The sequence below is a fragment of the Melospiza georgiana genome, chromosome 1 (genome assembly GCF_028018845.1).
Source record: "Melospiza georgiana isolate bMelGeo1 chromosome 1, bMelGeo1.pri, whole genome shotgun sequence".
Taxonomy (NCBI): domain Eukaryota; kingdom Metazoa; phylum Chordata; class Aves; order Passeriformes; family Passerellidae; genus Melospiza; species Melospiza georgiana.
The window spans coordinates 48399649-48419124 of NC_080430.1; the positions used below are offsets into that span (position 1 = coordinate 48399649).

At 35.9% G+C, this 19476-nt stretch overlaps 1 protein-coding gene across 1 annotated transcript; it reads left to right on the top strand.

The window, feature by feature from the left end:
* The first annotated feature begins 507 nt into the window (after nt 1-507).
* Nucleotides 508-16689, top strand: NME8 (NME/NM23 family member 8). The gene is made up of 15 exons (XM_058035519.1): nt 508-540; nt 634-691; nt 1560-1666; nt 2706-2777; nt 3808-3924; nt 4836-4902; nt 6110-6186; nt 7453-7545; nt 9554-9699; nt 11021-11196; nt 12784-12928; nt 13743-13847; nt 14545-14693; nt 15733-15877; nt 16467-16689. The coding sequence occupies exons 1-15, from the start codon at nt 508-510 to the stop codon at nt 16687-16689; spliced, it is 1713 nt and encodes a 570-aa protein (XP_057891502.1).
* Nucleotides 16690-19476: the final 2787 nt, after the last annotated feature.

A 19476-nucleotide genomic window follows, 5' to 3' on the forward strand; every position in this document is an offset into this window, starting at 1 on the left:
ATTAATAAATGACAGAATGATGAATGTATCAGGATTTAGTTATGGGGCACAAGTATGTCATTGCTTTTTATGTATCCCAGCAGACAGGAAGACTGATTTGATGTTATTAGAGTTGAAGCTCTTTAATCAATATTTTTCTGAAATGGTCCAGTGTTACAGCAGCTGTCATCCCATCAAAGTGCCTGTGCTATTCTGAGCAGAGTGATTATAAGCTTGAAAGATTGTTGAGGTCAAAAGTTTTGCACACCCTAACAGATTAAGATACTAAATTTTCTTCTGTTTCTTGTGCCATGTGGGTTTTGCAAACAGTTGCATATTTCTCCACAGAATTCCAGAGTGGAGTATTAGCTACCATTATTGTAGGGGCTTCAGTTGAGTTAATTGCAAAGGGAATCAGAGGGCAGTGATACTTTGAGAACCATAAAAATCAGTTCTGTATGTCACATGGTCTTTTAAAAAACTTTAATATGCTTTGAATTTCAATATTTTTCATATAATCACAGGGAAATGGCTGGCAAGAAGAAAGAGGTTCAGCTCCAGGTATAAATCCTAATTACTTGAACAACTTTAGAGGGAAATAGATTCTTTTTCTGCTTGTTTAGAATGTTAAAATGTTAATTAATTTTGTTTCAGACCTTAATAACCGATGAAGAGCAGTGGGATGAAATGCTGCAGATGAAGGGTATAGTAGGTACTAACAGCTGATATTTTCTTTTTAACCTTTCACGGACATATGTGCATGTTTTCATATTTATATATTAGCTTTAATAGATACTCTAGAAGCCTAGCACCATATCTTTTAAAGAAAGGCTATATTAATATATATTTATAAAAGTATATCATGGAGTCATTGAACCATACAATTCTTCCATTTGGAAAAGACTTTTAATATCATATATTACAATTATGAATATACAGTAACTTATATGATAAATTCTCATCAAAATATTTATTTAAGTCTTATTTTTATATACTGCTGTACACCAGTGTTTAGAAAATACCTTTCAATATGGTATTCTCCATCGTAGGGAGTTGGATGCTTCTGTGTGTAAAATCTTTCACAGACTAAATAATTATTGCAGCATTCTAGAGAGGGCATGTTCCATGACATGCATTATTCCTAGTTTTCAGTTCATTTAGTCCAATAACTGTCTCCTAGCTCTCCTAGGAACTGTTTTTCAGTAAATGGAAAAAGTCTGTAACAGGATCATATCTGCAGAGAGATAGTAATAGGCAGGATAAAAATGAAAACCAACAGTGGGAAAGAAGAAGAGAAAATAAAAGCAAAAGGAGTACGAGAGAAAGGTTGCTGTTTGGATTAATCATCTCAAAGAGTATTCTGAAGTAGGTTTCCAATGTCAAAAGTAATTGAAATTAAAGAGTACGTATCCAGTAATGTATCCACTGAATCCATTGATGAATTCATGATTCATTGTCTAGAAGAGGACTGAGACATCCACACAAATGCCTTCCCAGTGCTGCTTCAGTGCAAACATAAATGTCTCATTTTATAACTTCCTCAAGTCATCTGTTTGTAATTCCAAACTATCACCTTTTAGTGATAGAAGTGTATCAAGCTTGGTGTGGTCCTTGCAAAGCTGTGCAGAATTTATTGAGAAAACTAAGGATCGACTTTAGTGAAGACAATCTGCTACATTTTGCCGCGGTAAGGACACAAATCCTGTGTGTGACCATATTCACATTTAGATTTAAATATATCTTCTGATCTGCATATGCAGAGCTTTCATCTTATTGTCCTTATACTGAGTTGCTGTAATTTTGGCCAGGTTGCTTTCCCTGCATATGTCCTCATAAAACTTTGTTTAGAAGTAGATTAGAAATGGCAATAAATATGTAAGAAGCTATGATAAAAAAGAGCTGATATCCCACAACTTTTGTTTTCCTTGATGAGACTGAAGAAATATTTAAAAGCCAGACTATATGACTTTTACTTTCAGGTCTCGGCATTAGGAACCATTGCATTTAAAATTCTTACATCCCTGAAAAACTGTTGCATAATTTTTTTTGCAAATGTTAACTTTAATTTCATTTTTAAGAAAATGAAAAGGGGAGAAATTTTAAAAAATCACAAAACTGTAGTAGTAAAAATATTTGTTTACACTAGCAGTGTATATATATATATGTGTGTGTGTGTGTTTCATACCTCCTATTTAAAGTAGATAAATTTATTTCAAAGACTCAGTTTATCCAAGATGTTGACCAAGTTCATCCTTTTTCGTGTTAGTGAAAACTTAAAATTCCATGATGAAAGAACTTTTCATAAAAAACCATTAATTTTTTATACATGAAAAAGGCAGGGAGTTGTGTTGGAAGGCTATCTCACGTGCTTTCCTACAGTTGACTGCATTTCACAAAAAAATTAACACACTGGATAAGCTCTTCCATCAAGACTACATGGGCTACTCCTTCATTTATATATGCTATTATAGCCTACATGAGAAAATAGTATCCAGAGAAGATATTTTTCCATGATTTATTGCTGTACTACAAAGGGAGGACAATCCCATATTACCAAAACAGTTCTTTCTTTATCACTACAAGGACTGTCAGTTGTATTTAGGACTGCAGTTTGCGTTTGCAACACCTAAGTATTCAAGAGTGGGGTCTTCCTGTGAGTGAAAAGGTTTTCTTTATATATGCATGCTTACTTATGTAATCAAATAATGTTTTTTGTCTGACTTCAGGCAGAAGTTGACAACCTTGAAATACTGAAACCATTTAGGAGGAGCTGTGAACCTCTGTTTCTTTTTAGTGTTGTAAGTACATCACATCAGCTTCTTTTAATGTGCTGCCTACTTCTGCCTTAACTTTACAATAGATTTTGAAATAGATGTGAAGCTGTACAAATCCTATCTTTACATTTTATATTATGTAGGATGGTACTGTCTGGTGTTGTTTGCTTGAGCCATTTTCCATGGCTGAATCTGGTGGTTCTCAAGCACATTTTTGTTGTAGCTGTTGCACGTAAGGCCACAGAAGAATTGTGGTAGTCACTGTTTTGGTGGTTAGTGGGAAGTCCAGGTAAGTTTTCCAGGTTTGCCTTACATAAAGTGCCTGCTTGTGGTTACACTGAAATTATTTTATACACTGTTTTCATCATGGAAAGAGAGTTTACATTTCCGGGCATTATAAGATTTTTAAGATAACAGATAAAATTGTGTTTTCATACTTGAGGAACTGTAGCAATTAATCATATATTTATTATCTCTCAGTAATGGGCACAGAAAGCTGGTTCTCCTAGGACTGCTCACTTAAGAAGAGATGGGGGTTGTTTTAACTTGAGGGTGCCAGGATTTGAATTTCCATAAGCGAGGACCAAAGATAATGACACTTTCAGGACTCTTTCAGGTTTGAATCTGAATGCAGCCTAGAAATGTTAGCAGTATTTTGGTCACCTTTAGCTTCACTGCTGTGCACCTGAATGTGGTAGAGAATGCAGTGAAAAGTCAGACACACACAACAAAAAAAAAGATGGAAAACTCCATGTTACAGAAATTAAGAACAAATAAAATCCGTATTTGCATTTGTTTCCAACTGTATTATTAGTACTGAGTCTAGAAATCAACATGGAAAATTTGGTAAAGAAGGAAACAAGGAATTAAATGCACAAAAGTTTCATTCTGAAATAATAGAGGCAGCAGTAGTTTTGGTGTTCACTTCAGTGGTCATAAGAAATTATTCTGTAGCTGGAAAAAATTAGCAAGATATTGCATGCTTCAAAATTTCAAGTAAATGTGTAAATTAAGTGATGAAAACTCACTGAGAGTGTTATTTTCTCTTCAACAGCATGGTAAAATTATTGCAATGGTGAAAGGTGTAAATGCTCCTCTCATAACTAAGACAGTAACAGATTTAGTGGAAGAAGAGAGGCAAATTGCAGCTGGAGAGAAGGAACGTGCTGAGGTACTCACAAACCAGATACTTATGCATAAATGTATATTTTTATTGCACTTACACTGTTTCTCTAAATGTCTATGATGGTGTCAAGATAATGTCTAATTTTTTGCATTTTGGTCCTAACAATAAAATTACACATATGATGTGCCTTTAAGAAATTAAGTAAAATTATCTGGGTCCTAAGACACTTTTCAAGATCACCTAGCCCAACCCCTCTTGCCACAGGCAGTGGCACTTTTCACTAGATCAGTTTGCTCAAAGCCATGGGGGATTGCTCTGTACCTGATGAATCCAGTTTGCTACAAAAAACAAAGGCCAAGTGTATTCTATCACCTTTGACTCCTGACTTCCAGGTAACATGAAGACACAAGGACAGCTCAGTCTTGGCTCAATAGCCTGCACTGTGAAAGATCCCACTGTTGGAATTCACAGTAGCAGCATCAATCCTCCCTTGTTGCTTGTTCTCCTCAGAACTCCCAAATTTCCATTATGGTACTTTATATAAACTTGACAAATTTACAGGTTAGCCTAGCAATGCAAGAAATTGAGGGATGGATGAAATGCCACTAGCCCATAAATGTTTTAGTAATCTTTTTTCTTTCTTGACTATTTTTTATATCTAACTTAGGAACTGCATCATATGAAACAAAGACATAGGAAATATTTGAAATAATCATGTCTCATTGCCTGTTTTGTTTAAATGGAGATGAAAGAACTCCACTTAGAGTAAAAAGAGCATTTTAACAAACGGAAACTCAGTTAAGCAAAATCAGACTGACCAAAGGGCCTTCTAAGAATTGCTTGCTTTCCAGGGTAGCAAAATTGAGATAAATGAGTTGTAAAGATGTGACAGCTGTGTTTGCTGACCTTGCTTTTTCACTGGTGATGCACTTTTACTCCATTTGCAATTACCTTAGGTAGAAGAACTCGTTTTTCATGATGAAGGTTCATCAGACGGGTCTGGTGAGGAGGTTGTGGAGGAGGGTAAATATATTTGATGTATTTTAGAAGTGTTAAGGGGAAGAAAGAGAACAAATATCTTTTGATTAATAATTGTCTATGTTTAGCACTAATAGACCTTCTTTGGGTGTGTTAACAAAATGCTGTCATTGATCTTTCTTCTGTAAAGAATTAATGTACTGGGCTGTCAGCATCAACATTTTCACCCCCACACTGAGAACCTTCAGACTTTAGACAGAAGTAATGTGTGCCAGGGAATTTTCCTGTGTAAAGTTAAGGCCTTAAAGTCACTTCTACACAGTCCTTGTGTGAGCTGTGTACTTCTGTTGAGGTGGAATACCAAGATGGGGCCAGCCTGAGAGGATTGTAAGAGTTAATCTGTGAAACAATGGCATGCCTTCTCTCAAATTACTCTTTCACCAGATTAGATTTAATAACAGATTTTTTTAAGTACATAAATCCATTGTAGGAGGATAAGCTTCCAAAAATATTTAAAAATAAGCACCATCCTGTTTAAAAGTCCTGTCTGTGATTTCTCTCAGGTTTTTCATTACCTGAGACCTCCATCTTTTCTATTTTTATTGTTATCTGTGGTTACTGAATGTTCCTACTGCTTCATCTCTGCAAAGAATGCCATTCTACAACCCTGAGATGGAACAAACTCCTCCATCCTCTCCCTCTTCTTGATCTTGCTTTTTCTTTTCCCCATGAGAGGCATTAGATCACAGTCATGGCATCCCTTTTCCTTCCTCTTCATGTTTTGATTTGGTTTTTTATTTAATTGTATGGTTCACCTGACAAATTTCTGACCTCAGCTTTAGCCTATATTTTTTCTCATAAACCCTGTGAGACCTAGAAGTACAGTATTATCATTTAGCAATTATCTAAAGACTTCATACTAATCCCCAAAATCTAAACATGATAGAAAATCAGAAAACTGAGCTTTAGTTCATGTTCAGCTTCAGGTTAGAGGGATCTCTCAGACACTGTAATACACTAACTTTTGGCAGGAATATTTTCCTCAACACATGCAGTTGCTTAAGTGTTTGTACTGTTGGTAACAAGTAGTAGTCTGATGTTTCCCTTATCACTATCTTAAATTATTCCACAGTTTTTGGGATCTGATTGAGTTACAGTCAGATGCTTAACTGTAACCTTCTGGTCCAGTAAAGATGATTCCCTTTATTTTGATGAATATATTACTTAGCACATCATTTTTTCCCTTTTTCAGAAATATTCACTTATTCTGTTGGAATTATAAAACCTGATAATGTCTTAGCAGGACGTGTAGAAGAAATTAAAAGAAAGGTAGAGAGAATTTTAAAATATTCATTTATTCTATTTATTTAAGAGACATAATGGCAAAATGTAAGGTTAAGTAGATCCTAATTTATGCCCAGACTTTGGAACAGAATCTGATAAAGCTTCTCTGCTAAGGATGATAATAGCACAATAATTTTTACCTGAAATAATATGACATTCAAATCTATACTATTGCTTTAATATTCTATGCCAGCAGAGGTTAGACATTGGTTCATATTGCTTCTGTTATGAAAAAATATAAAGCCTCATGACAATATATATCAAGACCAAATTAAAAGAATTTTAATAAGTATTATGACAGGGACAGTGACCTTCGCAGGAAAGGGAATCAGAGTGCTATATGGGTTGTTTCTGCAATTACTTAATTACTTTACTTTAGCTGAAAAGAAAGGAAGCTCAGTAAAGGGGAAAAAAAAAAAAAAGAAAAAAAATGAAAAAAAAAAAAAAAAAAAAGCAGTGCTTGAAAAGAGTTTAGCTGGAGCAGCTGCTACTTGGCTCATGAGGTGTGTTCTCCGACACAGGATGCACAGCCAGCCTTGTCAGGGCAGGCTGAAACCACTCAGCAGCACCACAGGGGCTTTTACAGAGCAGAGTGCTGGTGCACAGGTTAATTTTGAATTTTGTTGTATCATCAGTACTGGGGCTGGATACTGCCTTGGCTGTAAAAATACCAGTATATGGTACAAACCTCACACCAATGGGTTGGGAACTTTGATGCAAGTCATGTGCCTCTCTCACAAATGCTTGCATTTAGTGCAGTAACCCAGCTTAACACAGAAAATCATAAAGTAGATTCAATTTTTTCCTCATTTGCTGTTTCTAAAGCCAAGTAGTTTAGCCTAATACAACAACTGTTAACAAGTACACATTTGTGTGACTACCATGGTTAGAATATAATTTATAATTTCTTGCAACATAAGTTGCATGTTGACCACTCACAGTGATCCAAAGGAGTTCAATCAATGTGAAATAAAAGGGATTATTACCTTTTGAATGAATGTACTTCATACATTGAACTGCACTATATTTCTTCTCAAACATTAACTTATGGGTATTGTAATCCTGAAGTGAAGTGCTTTGAAAGGCTGGAAGTTCAGTTTAGACAAAGATAGAGATTATATTTTGAATATTTCAGAGAATTTAAAATTTAAGTTAGCTTCCAAAACCAATTAATTTTTAGATTTACAATAACATATGATTTTGTATGTATCTATTTTCAAATGCCCCTAAGTAATAAGTGAATAATTGCAGATTATAGAAGCAGGATTTGGCATTGAAGCAGATGAGGAGAGAATGCTTACTGAAGATCAAATCAAAGTATTTTACTCCCGGAAAAAAGATGAGGTAAAACCAAACTCAAAACATAAATGAAAGGCTCAGGTAAAACATATAATTGTTACTAGACATGCTTGCAAATCTCTGTATGGTAAATTTTAGGTATACTGAAGAACAGAATTAATGTAGATTTAGTACATAAAAAAAAAATATTCCTTCTCCCTTTTTTCACTGACTCATATAAATATCACTATGTAGCAATCTAATATTCCAACCAAATTAAAATGACCTCCAATTAAATACTAAAAGATTTATTTCTTCTTTTTGTTATCTAAATGTGCATGATCCTTAGACATGGGGCTAAATTTATAACACTATTTATCAAAATAAAATTATACTGATTTTAAAATGTGTTATGACAGGCATAGCGACCTTTGTAGGAAAGAAAATTAGAGTCCTGTATAGATTATTTCTGCAACTACTTGACCTTGGCTATTAGGTGCTGAAATATGGCACAAACCCAAAATCCAATGTCATCTATATGAGAGTGTATATCTATTTGACATATATTATTCCAGCCAGAAAATAAATTATATTACATATTATACTTTTTTTCTTTCTAGATTTTATCATGGGGTTGTTCTGGGAATAAATATGTGCACAGGCAGAGAGGGAAAGCATCTCAGCCAAAATCTATTCGTTTTTTGTGTCTTGTCTATATTAGGGGACAAAAAAATAGCTAAAGACAGATATAAAGTTCAAGAAAATAATTAAATTAGGCTGTCCACCATTAAATTGCAGTGGTCTAGCAAACTGGCACCTGGATATGGTCATATTTTACAGCAGTGTGATAACTAAAATTAACTGTTCAGAAGGATCTGAGACCAGAAATTAAGTTCCTTAGCAAATATTTTTACCTTCTGCTATATGTGTAAGAGAGACAGAGGATGGAATTATATTCAAACAAACAGTTTGTTTGATTTTATTAGAGGGAGCAATGGAAAGGTTCACCCAATCTGAAGGAGAAGGTGGGAAGGTGCTCCTGTGGCATTCCAAATGAATAATAGCGAGATGAGATGGCTCCTGCTAAAGTCAGAGAGAAAAAAGAAAACTGACAGTAATCACAGATGGCTGCACTATGGTTTAAAAAGGAAGTAACAGGGAGATCATTTAAGAAACCATGAAGAGTTTGGTTTTAGCAAAGCTGGGATTGTAGGTTAGACAGAGGCAATTTTGAAACAGACATAAAATTCATCTTCATGGGAATAGCAGCCAAATTTGAGACTAGTTTGTTCATCTTGGGAAATGGGTTAAGAATATGCATAGATGTGAAGATAATTGAAAGAGAAAAGCAAAGAATTGAAAGCATAGATATGAATACTTCATCCTTGTATTACTAAAGGAAAAAGCTACCATATGCAATGACATGATGCTGGCTGATAAGGATTTAGTCAAATATTTAAAATGAGAATAGATATCCCCAATAAAAAGATGACATACAAAAATGAAATAAAATTAACAATTCACACCATAAGTTTCAAAACTTATTTTTCTGATGGATATGTACTTTTATAAGATTATAAGTTGAAACTGAAGAAGTGAAAAGCACATAGCAAAGGAAATGGAGAGCCTACAAATGTCTTGCAAACAGTTCAGTGTTCTATATTTATAGCCAGCTACATGACTTTTAGTTTCAAAAATTATTCATGGAACTGTATTGCAGTTTCTTATGTCACACAACATGCTGTATTACAAGCATAACAAGTGATCACATTGAATTTCTAGATAATTTTCTTCATTCTTGTCATTTGCACTTTAACCTGGAAGAACATCTAGTACTTGTTTAAAGCAGTTATATGACTTTCTTTATCTCAATTTACTTTCTTTTTGGACATTTGATAATGTTGTCTCAAATGATTGATAAAAAATATCTTCCCAAACAATATATCAGAGTTCTGAGGAATGTATGTGAATGCCAGTTTCAGGAACAAGAATGTATGAGTTACTTTTAAAGCATAATTGTCTCATTTCCAATGACAAACTCAGAGTTCATAGGGGGGAAAATTTTGTTTTTTAGCCTGACTTTAATGCATTCGTTCAATTCATGACGAGTAGACCATGCCATGTTTTGATAATCACTAAAAAAGAAGCAACTGGTGCTATTCCTCATTGGATAGAACTACGCAAAAAAAGTGAGGCTGTTGAGCTTGAGGAGCCAATCAAGTAAGTACCAGTGAAAATGTGTATCCATGGTTCAGTCAGGGCTCAGAGCACACCATAAACCAAGGCACGTTCCTACAGATGTGCCCACGTGTGCAGGTCCAGGGAGCAGGCAGAGTTCTTTGCCTAGTCCTTCACAGGACCACCACCAGAGATGCAGCCCCAGTTCTCAGGGCTGAATTCCCTTTTCTGAATGGGAATTGAGAAATTCCTTGCTTCCTAGTTAAGGATGATGAGGCAAGGTCATTGATCTCTTTGAACTCACCCTCAGTGGGTTCTCAGAACAATGGGAACAATGACACTCAGAGCAATGGGAATCCTTCAAAGCTGATGTAGTCCTTGTAATTCTAGTTCACCCATGCCACGGGACTGCCTGCACTGCCTGCACTGAAGGTTGCACTCTTTCCCATGTTTGCCCCTATGTTCCTTGGGAAGCTGTAGATATGGCCAGGGCAGACCTGAGACATGCTCTTCTCCCTGGGAGCACTGTAAAAGTCAGCAGAGAAAGGGAAGCATACTGGGTTGGTGTCCCCACCCTGGTCCAAGATACAAAAAACAATTGTAAGGATTAGCTGTTCACAACCATGGTATCTTGAAAAGTGTGGTTTTTTCGATGTCAAGGGCTTGAGGAGAATTTAAAGGATGATAATTGTATACACAGCCTGAGAAAATAGAGTATTCGCAAAAGTTCAAATATCACATAAAGTTTTACATTTAGACAAGACATTTACTTAATGCAACATGAGCTTAAATACTTTGTCCAAAAATTAATTTGTTATTTGCAATTGACATTTTTGTCAATGCCTGTTGCATCCCTTTCTGCATTAACTAATTACAGCTGGGGAATACTGCATTTTCTACAAGTGGCCAAGAGGGACTTTATTTACATAGCTAAACAAACAGGCAAGAAAAAATGAGAGGTGTCTCTGTTATCAACAACTCTGTAGTACTATCATTTTTACGATCATGCTGTACATAAATTAAGCACAAGACTTCTATTGATCATTTGTTATACACTGTACACTTGTCAACAGTAATTCTATCTCATGAAAAAGAGAAACTGTTTTGGATAAGCCAGAGGGGAATTTTTAAAGCGACCTGGCTGAGGTTTCTCCTTCAGAGCACATGATCATGCACTTTTTGAGAAGATTAATAATTTTCTTCTCAGAAATGTTACTTTACTCATGAATCTGAATTTAATAAAAACTTAGTTTCACATGCTATTCTTATGTTTCACTAAATTTTAAGAAAGTGTGTCTTCGATAATTCAGCTTGTTAACACTAAGCAGTGACTTAAACACTGTATTACTTCATGTTTCATCAGGTTGGCACCACTCAAGGAAACCGAGAGTCTGGTAAATTTATGCGATGTGCAAGACAGTATTGAAGATGCCAGCAGACAGCTTGCCTTCTTTTTCCCGAATTTTCATATTGAGGAGGGAGGACACGCTGAAAGGACGTTGGCCATAATTAGACCTAAGCTCTTGAAGGAAAGGCGAGGTAAGTGTTAATACCTAACCCTAACCCTAACCCTAACCCTAACCCTAACCCTGTATTTTCTATCAAGGGTATATAAAATACTCATATTTTGAATTTTGAATTATAAATTCTAACTCAATTAATGAATTTTTTTTGTTGTTATACTGTCTCTCCAGCATTAGGCAGGGAGTAATCTTTGGAATGAAGTTATGAGGTTAATTGTTTTAGAAGCCCCCTCGAACCAGGTCTCATAAGCTCTTGGGGGTCTATAACACACCCAAGATAGCTCAGCTACCCTTGGAGGCATAAAAGTCAGCAGGATGGCTTCTGTTGCAGTGTTGGAAACAAAAAGCCTTAATAAAAGGCAAAATAACAAACAGAGAAAAACCAAGCCAGGTGCCACAGGTTCTTGCTCCTAGTAAAGCACCTCCCAAAAGTGATTAGTTTCTTTGTTCACTTCTTTTTCTACTAAATTGCCCAGGCGGGACTTTTTGGCTCCTGTCCAATTGGCTATCCTTAAGTTTGAGGTGAAGTCCCCCAGGCCTATGAGGTGGCTTTTTCACCTAATCGAGGAGAGAAATTTCTGGGCCTCTTTCCTTTTTGAGGGGACAAAGGATAGTTTTGTCACTCCCTCAACAGGGGGCACACTCCTACAGTTAATGTTTTTCATATCTTGAGAATGCAAATGTCAATGATATTTCGTTCCTTTGACTGATTTTTCAAGAAATTCTGCCGATGAAATATTTCTAGAAGACCTGTCTGAGAAGCTTGTATTTTCAAATGTGGTATAAGGAACTAGATTTCTCACCATAACAAAGTAGCTGATATTCTTCAATAGCAGACTCCGGATAGATGAATGGCAAGGGGAAAAATATCCAACCAAAGATGTTCTATGCTGCATGAGGCAATGCTGCTCCAAGGCAGTTCTAAACAGACAGCATTTCTACAGATTAAGTTAAAAAATCTACCCCATTACATGAAGCCTCATCCAAACAAGTTTACTTTTCTCCTCAGTCATATATTTACATTTCTTCCTAGATTTCAGACAGTATTTTTATTTCTAGCTTGAGAATCCCTGTACATGAGCAGTCTTATGTGCAGAGAGCTGAAAGACTACAATCTTGATCTTTCCTTGTGAATTTATGTTACTTATGGTTGTCTAGCATGTTGCTTAGAGCAGCAGTTCTGCAGTTCATGTTCAACTAATTACAAATTAATTTTGTAGGTAATTTTGGCATGTGCCAAATACTGCTAACTTACCCATGTGGTCTTGCAAGACTTAGTTAAATAAACATTTCACCTATTCAAATTCCTTAGACCTTCTTTTGCTGGTAGTAACATGTATCATATTTCTCAGTCAGGATTTCCTACTGATATTTTTTTAAGAATGAGAAAGCCTAAATATGAAGAGGAACAGTTTTCTGAGTGTCCAGGCAACTAGTGATGCCTCCTAGCAGTTGCTTTAAATTAGTTTCCTGTTCTTGAGATAGGAAACAAATTCAACCATAAAAAGTTTAACATTATCAGTGAAAAGTCCGTGTCATTTTTCTACAAGTGTTCAAATGAATGAATGGATGGCAATTAGCATTATTTAAATATATTTAACAGATTCCATCATTCAAAGGATACAGGACGATGGTTTCCAAATAGCAATGCAGAAAGAAGTAATTCTAACTGAGGAGCAAGTACGTACATTTTACCAAGAGCATGTAGATCAAGACTACTTCCCAGTCTTTCTGGAGCATATGACCAGGTAAGATTGAAATTTTCACATTAAATAATTGTTGAATCAGAGACTCACAGAATGGTTTGGGCTGGAAGGGATAATCATTGCCCATCTAGTTCCAACCCCCTGCCACAGGCAGGGACACCTTTCACCTGAATAAGTTGCTCAGACTCCCATCCAACCTGGCGTTGAACACTTCCTGGATAATGCATGGGTCCAAGATATACATGTGTCTAAAAGTTCAGTAAAACACAAAACAGGAACAGATAATTGCAGATAATGGAATAATTTCCAAGTACAACAAATTAAAAAATCAAGCCTTTAAAAGTTACTAGCTACCCCATATTGCTGTATGTATGATGTCTCAGTGGCCAAGTCCACCTGATTTGAGTGAAAACAGCTTAGGTCTGCTCTGAAAAGGCTGCACTAAGGTTGTCTCTAAGACAGCTCTGAAATCTTCAACCAGGCCAGGTGCTGGATAACTTGGGGAAGAGAAATAAATCATGTTTGGATATTCCCTTCATGGCTGGGGCATGATCAGTCTCTGTCTTGCCATTGTGTGACAAAACACAGTAACTTTGCAATTTAAATTCATATTTAAGCCCCATAAGCTTTTATCAGCCTGTACCTATTTAAACGATCAGATCAGTTTTAAAGTCCCCCAATACTGGGGCTCATTTTCCTAGTCTGGGCTATATATAATCAAACTACTTTTTAAAAGTTCCAAGAGTTTGGAGTATTGTTTGGGGTTTTTTTTGTTATTGTTGGGGTTTTTGTTTGTTTGCTTGTTTTTTGTTGTTTTGTTTTGTTTTGTTTTAATGCTACTTTTCCCCTTGTACAGTGGTCCAACTCTTATATTGGCTCTAACACGAGAAAATGCTGTAGCACACTGGAGAAGTTTACTAGGCCCAAAGATCCTTGAAGAGGCTAAGGAAAATCCAGAGAGGTAATAGTCACAGAAGTAAAGCATCACTCACAGCTTTCAACTTCCCCTCACATTCCTCATCTCACTCCACATTCCAACTAGTGTAACTGTAGTGCCACCATCTGGAAACAGACATGCATTTCTGCAGTTTTTCAAGCTTCTCTTGAAGGTAGCAGTGTATTACACATAGGAACCTCAGCATTTTTTGAGATATAATGGCTGCTAAACAGAATTAAAATCTGAGTTTCAAAAAGCGCAATGAACTGAAAGGGGAACTCTTGAGCCAGAGAAAAAATGCCGGTAATACACATTCTTAATGGGGGGGAGGAGGTCTTAAAATACCACCATTATTTTTTCTTGAAATACCACTAAGATTTTCTTGTAGCTTATTGAAAACTTTGCATCGGTAGAATATTTTGTTTGTAACTAAGTTTCTCCTACACGGTTTATAAACAGACACCTTAGTTCTGCCTGCTTATCACATTGCTTTAGAAAACTGCAATGGTATCTATCACCTTACCTGCTGATGACAGAAGTGCCATCTCATTAAGAAATAAGTGGTATTTCTTGGAAATACAACAACACCGCTATTGGGAGGGAGGGATGCTTATATTTCTGATTTCCAAATCAACAGTAATTTATATTCCCTGGGTTGAAGCTAATTATAATTCAGAGCTCAAAATTGCTATTAAGTAACTTCCCTCCTTCAATGACTTAGTCTGCGTGCAGAGTTTGCGTTTGAACATCTACCTATCAACCAGCTGCACGGCAGCTCTACACCCAGTGATGCTCAGAAGGAGCTACAGTTCTTCTTCCCTGAGGAACACACCTTCGCAGTAATCAAACCTGATGCAGCTACTCCTAAAGGTAAGGCATTTAGATAGTATAGGCTGTATCTAGTGATGCAATCATTTCTGCAAAGGATTAGCAATGCACACTACAGTAAATCACATCAAATGCATTCTTTGATTCTCTGAAGTACATTTTCTGTGCAGAGAAATCCTTTTACATGGCTTGCATAATTCAGATACAGATCTCAAATGTGACATTTCTTTTGCTTAAGCTGCCTACGGGTCTTTCTTCACTAGAATAGTGATGAATTGAAGAAACAGAGCTCCTAGCTAAGTTAAACTGTTTAAGGGCCAGGCTTACTTACTTCTGAAAACTACCTTCCCAGCATCTTTATTAGACAAAGAGAGGGACTCTTGCCAAACCTGTATTACTTATTTCAGGCAGGTATCTCTACTGACTCAAAAGGGTCATTGCTCAGTTAGATGCGTTCCCATCCTTGATTTAACTTCCCATCCGTGATTTAACTTACTGTTAGTCTAAGGGAATAAGGAAAAAAAATCAAAATTAAAAGAGCACTATGCACAATTCAGAATCTTGCCCTAAGGATATTTGCTGCCACTCTTTAAAAATCCTCTACCTAAACCCCCTCCTTAGCATTATTCTATTCTGTCCTAACAAATTTTGGTAGTCTTTCTAATGGTAATTCATCATTGGCTTTTGTGAGTCTATCTTCCCCTCTTGTCAAAATCCAGATTGATTTAGGCCAGCCAGCTGATGTTTGATACAGCTTTACAACTACAGTCCACACTCTTCAATGTGAGAAGTAACAGTGAATGCTATTGTCATAGTTTATTAAAATCTGTGTTTGATACATGCATCAAGATGGATAATGCAGGGACAATGGTTTCTGCCCATTTTAGAGGACTGTTGAAGTGTTTCTTATGTTGTCCATATTTGGTTTGATATTGTAAGAATTCTAATAGCTATTGGTGATTTTTTTTAGAAGAAGGCATCCAGTATTTTCTGAAACTTTTAAAGTGTTGGTGTTTGGGGTTTGCGTTTTTTGCATCTAAACCGTTTCAAATCAAAAATGACTTGTTTGTCACTCTCCTAGATGAAATTCTGAAAAAAGTTAAAGAGGCTGGATTTAACATTGCGAAGATAAAAGAACAAGCTTTAACTCGGGAAATGGCTTTACACTTTTACAAGGACCACGAAGGAAAACCCTTTTTTGATGACCTGGTGAATTTTATGACACAGTAAGTGTTTTGGTTTACAGTACTGAGGTATGTAAGTAGACATCACTCTTGCTACAGTGCCAACAAAATATGCTACACCATAACTGGTGCAAGGATTTTACAACCTGTCACTCTTTCTGGCAAGTTTAGTGGCTTCTAGCAAATAATACTCTTCCTTTAAAAGGGAGATTTAAAATTCTTTTCAAACTTATGGATAGTTTTATTTTGGATTTTATTTTCCTTGAAAGGGAACTCCTTTCCAATGGGATCCTTTTTCTCCTCGTGCAGGGCAAATATTTTCCTCATAATTATAGCTGATAAAAACAGTATGTATTGTCTTGCTTCAGAAATTATTGGATGAGAATGCCTTTTGGACAAGAAGTCCAAATCCAAATATCAGATCATCACAATCTCTTTGGCTTTCAACTATGGGATTTTTCCTTAAACAAAACATGCAGAAAAAAATTTTAATATTTAAACAGTTTAATAAAATTAAGATAGTTCAATGCTTATTGTAACCCTTCATGGTACCTCTGATATTAAAGCTAAGTCTGCATCTCAGAAACCTCAGAATAGTTTAAGAGATATTTTTTTTATATTGATTTTACAGGGGTCCATCAGTGATAATGGTCTTAACAAAGGAAAATGCTGTGGAAGAATGGAAGAAACTCATGGGTCCAACTGATCCAGAAGAGGCAAAGAAGACCTGTCCTGAATCAATTAGGGCTCAGTTTGCCAACGAAATTTTGGCTAATTCTGTTTACGGTTCATCTGATATAGAACAGGCAGAAAGAAGCATTCAGTTTGTATTTGGAGAGCTGGATGCAGACTAAACAATTAAGAGACAGTCTCTGAAAATTGATATGCATGCAATTAAACGGATTTGTCCACCCAACCACTACATTTAAGACTACATAAACACACTTATTTTTCTTCAGAGTCCATCCAATTTTAGTTGAGAAAGTTTTGTTATCAGCTCTTCCATACTGCAAAACATAGCAAGGTAACAAGTAACACCTGCTAGGAGTTTGGCACTAGTAATAGTTTCTTTATGTAGGCTTAGTAGATGTTTTTTCTTTTATCATTTTAACAGATTTATGTGTTTCCAATAGTTCCAGGATTCTAAAGTGTTTTGTGTACAGCTATCTTAAAAAGAACAAGGGCAAGGGTCAAGGAAGGTGGCTAAAACACCATTAATGGCACTCCAGTGGTGATGTAGATTGAGTTCTGCAGTTCCAAATGTGAGCCAAACGGGGCTCCTGGACCCACTGGCCAACTGTGTGTGTGTGCATCCCTGGTGAGACTGCTCTGGGCTGTTAAGGTCTATTGATTCCCTCAGGACCCTGAAAAACATTTGCATTATTTGTTTATTCATCCTTTTCCTAAATATCTTCTAAGGATTACTGTCACAGGTAGGATAATAAACTAAAAGGTTCTTTCCAGTCCATTTACTTAATTCAAATATATCAGAGGAACTAAAATATAAAGCCAGCTCTTACATAACAGCTATTCTTGACTCATACCTCCTTGCCAAACTAGCGAGTTCATATCCTGTCCAGTCCAACTTGGCTGGCCTTCATGAAGAACACAAATATTATTCTGCAGCTGATGTATTCTCACATTTGTTGCCTAAGTCTGTTGAAGGTGGAGGTTCTAAAGAATGGCATTCACTTAAAGCAATTTACTTGCATCATTGATTTTAAGTGTGAAGTCTAGAAAAAATTAACTCCTTCTCATACTTTCTTTATTGTTCCTATTGTATTTAATACAACTAGCTGCTATAAAGGCCTTCCTGACAAATATTTCTGTTGCGATGAGGCACTTGTTATTATAGACATTCCTCCAGCAGAAGTTGGACTGAGCACTCTCCTGGTGGCCCATTTTCACCTACAGCTGCTTTACTGCCACAAACTCAGCTTGAGGCTCGCTAGCCTGTAGGAGCTTGTAATTAGTGCAGAATTTATATGTCGCCTCACAGAGGTGAGTTCTGAGAAACATACTTCAGGATTGCTGTATGATCTTTGGCTTCTTTTTTACTTCAAAAACTCATTAAAACTGTTCTTCCTGGCATTATTTAAGCACTCTGGGTCTTTTGGGTCCTGGCATGCTGTACTTTAAACCAGGAGGCAGCCTCAGAAAAGAGCAGATTGCTTGAGTAGTGCAATTTCACATACATCAATTCAGCTCATTTCCTCAGATCTTTGCTGGAGTTAATGGCTTCTCAACCAGTGGGACAAATACAAAGCTGAAAGTTAATGTGGGTTTATTTTTTGACAGGAGCAGAAATTATGAAAACAGCAAAGTGCTTTAATATCTTATTAAGAGTCCCTTACATGTCTGGTGGCAGTTCACAATCAAAGAGCTTGATAAATATCACACAGGTGTATTGAATACTGTAAATCACTTATTGCTCTGGTATGAGAAATTTCAGTTTGCTGTGGGGGTACCGTAGCTCTGCTTCTGCCTGTTTAAGTATGGCAACAATTTGTATACCAAGTTATTGCTCTTGCTTAACCATTATCCTCTATATTGCATCACATCACTCTTAAACAATGTAACATTTTTGTCAGTTTGGTTTAACTATTGGATGTTGAAGGATTTTGTCTATTTGGGGTTCCAAATTCATGTATGTCAATTACCATCCCTGTTTTGTGCTTGATTAAAGTGATCCAGTAGATTCCATTGAAATGTTATGCATAGATCTGTGACAGTTTTTTCATGTTGCCCAAGTATCCAGACCTGAACTGTAATGTGGGAACATTTCATTTATTAATGCTCATCTTCTTCTCCTAAATATGTTCTTGATCTTAAAGTCTTCTAGCAGATTTGGAAAGGAGAAATTTAACAGATGCATCTTAAAATATCAAATATAACTGTTTCATTCCATTCGGATGATTAAGAGATTCAGATTTGCAAAGCTTTTATATCTTCGAGAACAGAAGATTGTAGATTTTATGCAATTATCAAAATATACATTCAAAAGAATGGCAATCAAAATACTGTCAGTTTTTTAAGAGATTGCTTTGTCTCTTTAAAAATTTAACTCACCCTGTAGGTATTGCCTACATTATTTAAACTGCCATCGCTCTACTTTGAAAATTATATTACTGTGATATAGATATGGATGCAATTTTCAAGAATTTGAACATTTCTGGTGGGATCAGCAATTATTTGATTTATATAGTCAGGAGGACTCTGTTCCAACATAAACTCCATGAAGTCTCATAGATTAAAATCTTCCTGCAATTAAATTTACACAAAACTGCTGCATATAAAACTTACAGAAAGTCTGACTGTGTCCGTTTAGCTCATATCTAAATGCCAGTTCAAAAGAGAATGTGGCCTTTACAACTGTTTATTTAGAAAACATCTTGTCATTCATCATAGAATTAAGTGGTGCAAAGATCTGATTATAATTCTTCCAAGACTAACAAAAGATAACATAATTATTCTTCTGATTTTTGTCCCAGCAGGAGAGAAATGGAACCACAGGGCATGTTTATTTGTACCACAAACCACATATTTCCTTGTTTAGGAACTTTAATGAAATCATAACCTGATACTAAAGACTATATTAAAGATCTTTTTCAGTTTAGAATGATAAACAAGAGGGTTATAAA

Bases quoted from the DNA above. Each gene is read 5' to 3' on its own strand.
- NME8 (XM_058035519.1), top strand. From the start codon at position 508: ATGGCTGGCAAGAAGAAAGAGGTTCAGCTCCAG. The intron at 6,187-7,452 runs GTAGAGAGAATT...GAATAATTGCAG, and splicing joins TAGAAGAAATTAAAAGAAAG to ATTATAGAAGCAGGATTTGG. The intron at 9,700-11,020 runs GTAAGTACCAGT...ATGTTTCATCAG, and splicing joins GAGCTTGAGGAGCCAATCAA to GTTGGCACCACTCAAGGAAA.